Source organism: Pogoniulus pusillus, chromosome 5 (assembly GCF_015220805.1).
Source record: "Pogoniulus pusillus isolate bPogPus1 chromosome 5, bPogPus1.pri, whole genome shotgun sequence".
In the NCBI taxonomy this organism is placed as follows: Eukaryota; Metazoa; Chordata; class Aves; order Piciformes; family Lybiidae; genus Pogoniulus; species Pogoniulus pusillus.
Genome location: NC_087268.1, coordinates 16,964,014 through 16,975,047, shown reverse-complemented (window position 1 = coordinate 16,975,047; position 11,034 = coordinate 16,964,014). Strand labels below are relative to the sequence as shown.

General features: G+C 50.3%; 1 protein-coding gene across 1 annotated transcript in view; it reads right to left on the bottom strand.

Moving 5' to 3' along the window:
• Nucleotides 1-3,826: 3,826 nt before the first annotated feature.
• The window catches only part of VANGL1 (VANGL planar cell polarity protein 1), a 73,185-nt gene continuing 65,977 nt past the window's right edge, over nt 3,827-11,034 (bottom strand). Inside the window, exons 6-8 of the mRNA XM_064143996.1 lie at nt 9,369-9,501; nt 5,371-5,605; nt 3,827-4,168 (exon numbers count right to left, since the gene is read on the bottom strand). Of these exons, the coding sequence (XP_064000066.1) occupies nt 3,908-4,168; nt 5,371-5,605; nt 9,369-9,501 (629 nt within the window). The 3' untranslated portion in view covers nt 3,827-3,907. The remainder of the gene's footprint in view (nt 4,169-5,370; nt 5,606-9,368; nt 9,502-11,034) is intronic.

Here is an 11,034-nt window from a genome sequence, read left to right as displayed (position 1 = left end):
CCACCTCCCTGGGCAGCCCATTCCAATGCCAATCACTCTCTCTGCCAACAACTTCCTCCTAACATGCAGCCTAGACCTCCCCCAGCACAACTTGAGACTGTGTCCCCTTGTTCTCTTGCTGGTTGCCTGGCAGAAGAGACCAAACCCCACCTGGCTACAGACTCCCTAGTACACAGCAATGAGGTCACCCCTGAGCTTCCTCTTCTGCAGGCTGCACACCCCCAGCTCCCTCAGCCTCTCCTCACAGGGCTGTGTGATGACAACCTCCGGGAGAAGAGTGAGGCAACATCACTCCTGCCTAGGCAACACAGCACCCTATCAAATGGCTAAGCCTTTAGTGAAGGATGGCCTGTGACAAGGATCAACTCTGAGGGGAACTCTGGCCACATCCACACCAACAGAGTTGTCTTACAAGTCACTTGAATTCTAAACCAAACAAAACAATTAAATTAATTCTCAGACAGGTACAAGCATCCAGGCTGGGAAAGAGGAGGGAGGTGCAAGGAGGAAGTACATGATAGGAGAGGCATTTGGAGGAAAACAGCCTACACTTGGCTGGCAAAGCCTAGAAGCCTTATTTATGCTCAGCTCTTGGCAGGCTCTGCAGAAGTCAAGACTGCAGGATTTGGAACAGAGCTTTGTTCCCTGTGACTCGATTCTTACTCATTAGCTGGCTATAAACAGAGCTAAACAAACCAGTCTGCTCCCAACCACTCAGTGCTTTGATAAATGGTCTGAATTCCTACAGATTCCTACAGATCTCAAAGCACATGTCAACAAGTTGAGTTCAGCCTCACAACACCCCAGTGAGGTAGGTATGACAGTGGTCCCCTGATTTTGCAGAGAGCTAGGAAACAAGAAAATGTCATTAACCCCCACCCCCCTCCAAAACTCCAGGGAATACTCAGGAGTCCCAGTTCCCTTTCCAGCCTGTCCTTATCCCTAAACAGGTTGCATTTCTAAAGGGACTGTTTAAGAGGCCAAGTCTTTTCCTGAAGGAGAAGCATTTATACTGCTGACACAGGTAAAAGTGTTCGACATAAGAGTTGTCCCTTGTTTAAGAGTGTCCTTTCCAGCAGCAGGCAGAAAGGGCAGCGCTGAACCACAGCACACAGATGAGGAAGCAGCCCCAGAGTGAGCATGCACTGCTTCCATACGGTTCTCCATGTGTTCAAGGACTTAATGCAATTAAGACATGGGTTTCCTGAGCAGATAGTGTCAGATAACCCCCCTTTGTGGGGGAGGGAAAAGGAAAGGGTAAGGAAATCCTGGGAAAGTAAGAAAGCTTTGCAGAGGTGCCTGTGACAAGGAGCTCTCACACACACGGCACACCCAAGCCCCTGGCAAGGTGGTTCTTGTTCTGGCTTCACAGAAATGAGCCAATTCAGCCACAGGCAGTTGCCTCCACACAGGCATAAGTGTTCCACAGTCTCCCAAGCTACTCCCAGTCTCTCCCAACTTGCTGGTTATGCACACCATAAACGACAGATATGCACATCTTCAGGAGAGCCAGGCATGAGATATGACAGGGCTCCTCTTGTTTTCTTCTTTTCCTTGATTTTAATGAAAGGAGTAAACCAGTCTATTTCTTTCCCAAATAAAAACCCTGTGAAGGCCACAGTCAATCAAGAAGTCCATGTACAGACTACCACAAAGTCCAACCTAGAAAAACAACCCAAACACTAAGTGTAGAGAAGGGGAAAATTCTACCTACTTCCCATCCTTTAGAGGATGTGAGCCTAATCCCATCACACACCATCTAGTTTCTGCACAACCCCACCTTGCTTGTTACGTGGAGAAGACAGGATCCTATCTAGGATAGGCAGATGACACCTAGGCAGATGACTACCACATACTTGCAAAGAAAGGTGCAGGACACTGCAGGTATCACCACACCAAGGAATCATCACTTCGGACCCTCTCTCCTCAGGGTGCTTCCCTGATTCCAAGAGGACTATCTGCAGGCGCTGCTGGACACGCGGCTCCGCTGCTGCTGAAGCCGGAAGAGTGGCACACACCAGCCATGCCATGCCATGCCGCACTAGCAGCGCCTCACTCTTAGCTGGGCCACTTTGTGCTGGTGGGAGCAGGAAGGCAGGCCCATGAGCTGCTGGAGGAGCCCAGGGAAGGCCTGGGGAAGACCAAAGGAGAGAGGAAGGGCAACCACAGCCCCCTCTCAGAAGATGATGCACCCTGGCAATAAAAGGCACTGGCTTATGTACCTCACTGAACTGGGGCACCCTGCATTGAGACATCCATATGGATGGCAGGTCAGATCCTGCCTGACAGAGATATTTGCATGGCAATAGACTGGGCAGAATGAATCCCCTGCTTCACACACAAATCCACTGCCATAGAGCTGGGGGTGTTTCAAAGGGATCTGACTGAAGGCAGATGACTGCCAGCCTCAGAGCTGGCTCCAGGGTCATCAGATTTCAGACACCACTTTAGGCTCGGCGAACATTCCAAACCCCATAGAACTTGGGTGACATCAAAGTCACACACAGATGTTGCATCTCTCAGGAGCAGATCCCAGCATGAAGCAGAGACTTTCCACAGCACAGAAAGGCCAAGAAAGGCAGGCAGGTTTCCAACATTCAGACATAGTTTGGTATTTCTTAGCTTTAGCTGAAGGCATATGGTGGGGAAAGACACATTGCAGTGTTTCCAGAGCACAGGAGTTCTCCACAGCAAGCGCATGTGGCAGAGGTTAGCCCTTCCCTGTCTCCTCTCCTCAAGGAGGGAGGGTGCTGGAGTCTTTCCTCCAGATGCACTTGAAGCTAGCTAGAGAGGGAGGGGCACATTCCTGCCTGCACCCTCCCTTCCACTCAAAGAGGCTTGTCAGACATAGGGAGGGTCTGTGATGATTTATCTGAGGGGGAGCCAGCTATCTACCTACCCTGTCCCAGTGCAAATACACAGCCCTTGCAGGTGCAAAAGGAAGTGGCAGTAAGGTAGACCCCGAGGGGACCGTGGCTGGAGAAACACGTTTGCAAAGCCAAAGAGAAAAAGGACAGAGAGAGGGTGCCTTGGGAGTGCCTGACAAAGATGCAGGCAAGCAGCAGAGAGGGAAGCAGGTGAGAGGTAACAGGCAGCTATGTCACACAGAAGTTTCACCGACAAGCACTGGTGAAAAAAGCCCAAGGAACCAACCAACACAAAAAGGAATCTGAGAAGCTGCAAGCTCCAGCTCAAGACAAGCAAGGCCGCGGACAGAGAGCAAACCCATCCCGCGACGCTCACACAGGGCCCCGTACTGACAGAACACAGCACACGGAGAGGAGGCCAAGAATGAAAGCCCTCAGTCTGCAGGCGAGATGGGTCACGGAGGCAGCCCTCTCACACCTGCCTTCGAGAGCTTCTCCTCCTAGACTGAACGGGGACTTGCCACACCTTTGTGCACGCAGAGCTGTGCAGCAGGAGGCGAGGGACGGCTCCCGAGCAACAGCTTCAGGCAGCAGAAGCAGAGAAGCAGAGGCAGAGAAGCAGAGGCAGAGCAGCACACTGCGTAAGGCAGCGCTCCAACGGGAACGCCGACGCCGCGGCCGCATGGAGAGAGGTGTACAGGATGCCCGGAGAGAGGGAGGGAAAGGGATAAAAAACACCAATCTGTTCTGTCTCCAAGGCTGAGCGAACCAAGCCAAGTCACCCTGTTGCCTCTTAAGATATTTCTTTCTAGATAAGATATCCCCCCTCCCCCCTCCCCCGCCCCCTCCCCTGTCCAGATAAAGTGCAGATGGTCAAATATTACTGGTCCATCATCTGCCAGTTTCAGTCAGCATTGGGGAAGTTCAACCCAAAAGCACAATATTGAAGGGAAAAAAAAAAAAACAAACCACAAAACAAAACAAAAAAAAACCTAAATCAAATGAAAAAAAATCCCCCAACAACCCACCCTCAAAATCCCTTAGACCGAAGTCTCCGACTGTAAGCGGAGCACAAATTTATGAGATTTGGGGTCTATGAACTCTTCTGAGAGTTTGATGAAGGGGATTTTCTTCACATTGACAACAAGGCTGAAGTCCAAGCACTTGAGGACAAACACGATCCCATCTTGTAAGCCGCTTGTGACCGCTTCCTCGCTGATGAGCGTCCACTGCTTGGAGAACCAGCGGTCCCTGTCGTACTGGAGGGTTGGGCCCGGGCTGAGGTAACGCTCCAGGAATGCCTGCCAAGAGAGGGACACGCATTAGTGCAGGCCCTGCCACTCGCTCTGCATCGATGCTCCCTCCCCAGCCTCAGAGGCGGCTCTGAAAGCACAGGCTGCAAATTGTTTTGGCTTCTGCGCTTCAGGGGAGATCCCCTCCCCAGGCCCTCACAGCTTTTCAGACCCTAGCAGCAGACACAGCTATCAGGAGATCCACCCCAACAAGCTTGCAAAGTTACAGAATCACAGAATCAGTCAGGGTTGGAAGGGACCACAAGGATCATCTAGTTCCAACCCTAGAGCAGGCTGCCCACAGCCTCAGCCAGCCTGGCCTTAAACACCTCCAGCCATGGGGCCTCAACCTTCTCCCTGGGCAACCCATTCCAGCCTCTCACCACTCTCATGCTCAACAACTTCCTCCTCACGTCCTTGGGAAGTCTGAATCTCCCCACCTCCAGCTTTGCTCCATTCCCTCCCCCTAGTCCCGTCACTCCCTGAGAGAATAAAAAGCCCTTCCTTTGTTGCAGGCCCCCTTCAGACACTGAAAGGCCAGTATATATACCCCCAATTCCTACTGTCGGCACTGTCATTTGGCAGCAGTTCAGTAGAGCAGTTCTCACTTATTCCCTACCAACCTCACAGGCCTTCCCAAAATCAATCCCAGACAGGCAGATGGAATAGCTTGGCCTGAAGGAGGGAGTGCCAACTAAGGCAGAAAGCAAAGGTTTTCATGTCTGCAGCCTGATTGAGGCTGAAAAAGTCACAGCAGAACAGGCAAGACCATTCGACATGGCATGTGTTTTAGAGAATCACAGAGTGGTGGGGGTTGGAAGTGACCTCTGAAGATCACCTATAGCCCAAGTCCCCTGCTAGAATAAATCACACAGGAACACATCCAGGCAGCTGTGAAATCCCTCTAGAGACAGAGATGCCACAACCTCAGTGGGCAGCCTGTTCCAGTGCTCTGTCATCCTTCAAGTGAAGAACATTTTCCTTCTGCTTATGTGCAGCCTCCTGAAAAGCCTGAGTCTGCCTCCTGACACTTGCCCTTTAGATATTGATAAGCACTAATGAGTGCCACTTGTGATGCACTGATCACATTACAGACAACAACTATGAAAACCTTCACTCTCCTCCCTTGACAATGTTCTGTGCTGCATGCACACACAGATGTGCCATCCCTTTCTCCCTCCTTCCTGCCCCAGCATTAGAGAAAGCATCACCTTTGGTGTCATGTTATTAGTGATGCAGAAGGACAAGTGTTGCAAGATGCTCTCCATGCTATGGTACTGCTGCTGGCGGGTGGTGCGAAGGTACTTCTGCAAAGCTCTTGCCATGGAGGGAAAGATTGCCTGGGCTGCTTCTCGGGGGTCCATCATCTCTCCTGGAGCTTTCTGTTGTTCCTCTGCCTGGAGGCGTTTGATGTGAGTGAAAGCCTCCTCTACTGCAACCACAAGCCTACAGAAGGAAAACCAGGACACCAAGAGTTGTGATAAGAGAGGCTGGATGAGTCTGTGCTGGTTTGAAGCTAGCTGGAATGTTTTGGTGAGAAGGATTAGATCACAGGCTGTGAAAGAGAAACAAATGGTCATGTCTACTTCACTCATAGGCTTGCTGAGATGCATAAGAACAAGAGTATAAACATAGATAAGGCAGTTTGGGCACAGCCTGGGCTTTTGAGCTGCATTTTTATCTCTAACTTCACCCTCTGTCTCTCTGATTAATTCACTTGCTTCCTAACCCCCCTGGCCAACCCTCCATTCTTCCTTGGGGCACAAGGTAATGTCTGGGGTAAGATAGGGGAGTGGGAGAAGGTGGAAGGATGGTTGAGAGCCCCTCCTGGGGACTCAGGTTTCTGGCAGGGCTGTTGTGTTTCTGTATTACCTTTTACCTCGTATATTTCTGTCTATAACTGTATATACTGTAGATATCTGCTTGTATATTGTGCCAAGCTGTAAATATAAGCTTCATTCGAATTTCCAGAGCTGTCTGAGTCTAGTCTGGGTGATTTCCAAAGTGTGTGTGGGGGGCGGGTAACACCCAAACCACCACAGAGTCTTTGGATAAGGTAGTGCCTAGGAGTCAGGATTCAGAAGCTTTTATTCTCATCTCTGCCACCAAGCCACTGCTTGCCATCAGAGAACTTACATAAGATCTTCTCTACTGTGAGTCTGAGGGTTAGACAACAGCTTTTCTTTCCTTACTCAAGCCACCCAGCAACTGGAGTCACAAGCCAGCATTAAGACTTTAAAAGGCTAAGTGTCGTGCCTGGTTCTGCCAATACAGCATAAACACCAGCTACGTGACTCAAACAGGACACAGCTGCCCTTGCGTTCAAAGCCTGTCTCTGAATTCAAGGGTGCCAACATGCAGTGCAGTGCAGAGCATAAGGACAGGCAAGCAGTCTGGAAGAGGCTGGCTATAAACTAGCAAGACCCAGGACAGACTGCTCTGAGACCCCCTGTGCTCACAAGCTGCAGTCTGCTTTGACTTACAATAACTGGATGCAGAACTTGTGCTGCCAAATGATTGCTCTGCTTCCATTCACTGAACAGCAACGCTGGTCCCGTCTTTACTTCTAACACTGCTGCTGGAGACAACTGCTGCAAACCACTCCTGTGTTGGCACAGGTGAGCAAACAGCAAGACCACACCATAAAAAGGCAAATAGATGCCATATGACACTTGGAAGTTAGCCCAGCACTAAGTAACAAGTGAGGAGCTAGACTGTAGTTAGCAAGGAAAAAGCCACGGTAACAGAGGAGTTACCCAACAAAAGCTTTCTGCCCCTCCAGACAGGACTTGTTCCACACTGGGTTCCTACTCAGGTCACCAACTGCTGTCTGGATAGCTCTCCATGCCCAGGTGAAGCTGCCTCAAGCAGAGGTATGCATGCTGCATTCAGACTGTGTATGAGGAACGAGATGAGAAGCCCTGACCCCTGCCCATTTTGTTTAATTTGACTTGGGGAGGTGTGGGGTGGAAATCAGCTTCTAATCTGTGCAGTTCTTTTTTGTTGTAGCTCTGACCTTCCTCCTTGGAAACATGTATCCTGATCTTCTAGTGGCTGATGGTTTTCCCCTGACTAAGCAGCTGCTCTAACCAAACTCTGCAAGGAATGGGGAAATGCCTGAGTTAGGAAAGGAAAGCTCAAGTCCCCATTGCTCCAAGGCTGGAAGAGAGCTCAAAACACAGCAGCTATAGAGTAGAAGTCTGACCAAAGCAGGCTTGGGGACACATACACGATGCCAGGACTCTGCCAATGAAATATAGACTGCCAGAAGGAAACACAAAAGCCAGCTCCTTCCAGTTATGGCACATTCCTTCCAAACCCAGGTCAGCTCAGGGGTGCCCATTTGTAAGCAACTCACTTGAAACTGCTAGGTGTGCTAACTACAAATGGTATTTAAGGTTTGGAGCAAACAGAGGCACTAGCCTGGGTCACCCTAACAAAGGATCAGCCCTGCAGCCTAAGAGTGACAGGCAGAAAATGCACTTAGAGAATCACAGAATTGGTTTTGGTTGGAAAAGACCTCTAAGATCAAATCCAGCCTTTGACCCAATATCACCATGGTCATTAAGCCAAGTCCCAAAGGGCCATACCTACACATCTCCTGAACACTTCCAGTGATGGTGACTGCACTAGCTCCCTGGAGAACCTGTTCCAATGTCTCATCACTCTGACAGTAGAAAAACTTTCCCTAATATCCAACTGTGCCCCTGGAACAATTTCAGGCAACTTCCTCTGGTTCTATCGCTCCATGCTAGGGAAAACAGATTGACCCCCACCTCACTACAACATCCTTTCAGGCAGTTGTAGAGCGTGAGGTGGTCTCCCTTCAGTTTCCTTTTTCCACACTAAACATCCCCAGTTCCTTCAGCTGTTCCTCCAAAGAACTGTTCTTCAGACCCTTCACCAGCTTTGCTGCCCTCCTTTGAACCTGCAACTCCACATCCTTCTTGCAATAAGACACCCAAATATGAACACAGTATTTGAGGTGCAGCTGTAAATACTTTGTAAAATAAACCATAACCACTTCTGGTTGTTTCTTTCTTCCCCCAGCTCACTGGAACAGGCAGTCAACAAACTGCCCCTCTGAATAGTCTGCAAAGACAAATATTCTCTTTGCCCTTGAACAGGCAACACCAAAATGCTCCACCAATCCTGTCCCTGGATTACTTGGGCTGAGCCAACAAGACTGGGCACGGATGAAAATAATGGGATTTCCCACAGCAAGTAACTACAGATCTGTCGAGCACTGGATGTACCTTAATCCATGACACTGCATTAGCTTATCTGCAGAATATACACAAGCTCTGCTCTATGCAGGATCCTCAAATAATTCCAGTTGCAAGCTGTCACCATCCCTTATGCATCTGGGTTTCATTTGCTTCTTTGCTGTAATAGATTTACAGCCAACCCACAGTCCCTAATCATAGAATCAACCAAAGAATCAACAAGGCTGGAAGAGGCCTCCAAGATCATCCAGGCCAACCTAGCACCCAGCCCTGGCTAATCAACTACACCATGGCACTAAATGCCTCAGACAGGCTTTGCTTCAACACCTCCAGGGATTGCAACTCCACCACCTCACTGGGCAGCCCATTCCAACGTCAATCATTCTCTCTGGAACAAACTTCCTCCTAACATCCAGCCTAGACCTCCCCTGGCACAACTTGAGACTGTGTCCTCTTGTTCTGTTGCTGCTTGCCTGGCAGAAGAGACCAACCCCCACCTGGCTACAGCCTCCCTTCCAGTAGTTGTAGGCAGCAATGAGGTCACCCCTGAGCCTCTTCTCCTCCAAGCTGCACACCCCCAGCTCCCTCAGACTCTCAACCTCTCTCTTGAATTGAGGAGCCCAGAACTGGACACAGCACTCAAGGTGTGGCCTGAACAGTGTTGAATACAGGGGAAGAATAACCTCCCTGGTCCTACTGGCCACACTCTTCCTGATCCAGCCCAGGATGCCATTGGCTCTCCTGGCCACCTGGGCACACTGCTGGCTCATCTTCAGCTACCATCTACTACCAGCACCCCCAGGTCCCTCTCCACCTGGCTGCTCTCCAGCCACTCTGTTCCCAGCCTGTAGTGCTGCTTGGGGTTGTTGTGTCCAAAGTGCAGAACCCTGCACTTAGCCGTGTTAAATCTCATGCCAATCTTGCCAGGCTCGGCAAGCCCTGGGTGGCTGAGCCAAAGGGCGCCCGGGGTGGGACAGCCTTACCGTGCGCGGCGTTTCTTCACGCGGCGCTCGTGGTCAGCCTCCTCGTAGTAGAGCTCGTTGTGGCTGGAGTCCCTGCGCCGCGCCGCGGCTGCGATCATGGCGCGCGACTGCCCGGCGGCGTTGTTACTGGGGCCTGTGGGAGGCAGGGGTGAGAGAGGTGGTGTTACTGTCACGGGACTGCAGCTGGGACACCACCAGCACCCTGTAGCGTGTTGCAAGTGCTCTGTGGCTCCAGCCCTCCCAGTCAAAGCCTTAAACCCTTCCCCAGTCCTCAGGAGCTCTAGGTGGAAAGACTGCCAGGCAGCAGGGGCTTAGAGAGGGAGCTTTGGCACATAGACTAGGGAAGTTAGTTGGGATGAAGGATCTCACACGGCATACATAAAGGCAGAGGTGAGGTGCACATGCCAAGGATGCGACTTACCACCCATTATATATGTTTTCAGTTTGAGGGCAAGGGCAGCTGGAACACACCATATCTCAGCAACAAGACAGTGTGAGAGCACAAGAAGTGAGGAGTTGAAAAGAGGAGAAAGATAAACACAAGAACATTATGAGACATGGAGATGAATGAACAAAAGGCATACTGCAGGCAACTACATACAGGGAGGAAAAGCAGGATGCAATGGCAGCAGGGTCACCTTTAGACAAAGCACAGGCTTTTCCAGAAGGGCAGATACTGTCAGAGCAGCAGTCCTGCAATAGGGTAGGCTAAAGTCCAAAGATGTAGGAACTACTCATGGCACTCGGAGCAGCACCTGCCATTACAGCTTCTGTTTCTGATCCTACTCAGCTACAGGAACAGGGGAACTGCAATCTGCTTCATAACACCAAGTCGAGTGATCAAGCTATCTAACACTGTAACTAGTGACCTTAAAACACAGCAGTAGGTTCTGCAGCTCCCTCCACAAAGCTCACAGCTCTGGCTGTTTGTGCAGAGAGGAAAAAAACCCATGCTGCCCCAGCAGAGTGTACCAACCCTTTTGTCTAGGTAGAGGATACAGGTGGGTCTACTTAGAGGGACAAAGGAGAAGCCCAAGACTGCCTCCAAACCACCAAGAGCTGCTTTTCTCACTACCTCCTCTGAAAGCCCACAGTCTCAACTGGCAGTGGTTAAGGCAAATCAGTTGCACAGGCATGCTTAAAGCTGCTCTGCTCATGCAAGGGCAACTCCTGGTTTTTTTTCTTTCTTAAAAAGCACAAACCAGATTCCAAGAAGCTCAGTGGAGGGAAGGACAAGCATTCATACAGAGGGCTTTGTCAGAGTTGAAACACTTCAGCCTTTGTTTGACAGCATTGAAATGGAGGATATGACTCAAGGGAGACAAAAGATCCCAAATTTGGCTTAGAACGGGGCTTGCTGACTACGCCTGGTGATGAAAATCCTGGTTTTGAAGGTAAGCCTCCCCACTCTGTGTAAGAGAGATTGCAGCAAGATGGTTTTGCTTCCTGGCTGCTCCCATATCAAATACAAAAGCTGCCAACAAATTAGGCTGCCTTAATAGCATTATTCTCTTTTCACTCAGAGGCTGCAAGAGACTGCTTGGATGCCAAGGTAGCTACAGCAGCCAAAACTACACTCTGCTTTGCAAAACGGATGGGAATCTTCTCAAGGACATGCCTATAAGCTTGTGATTGCCACGTCCACAAAGGCAATGGCATTGCACTA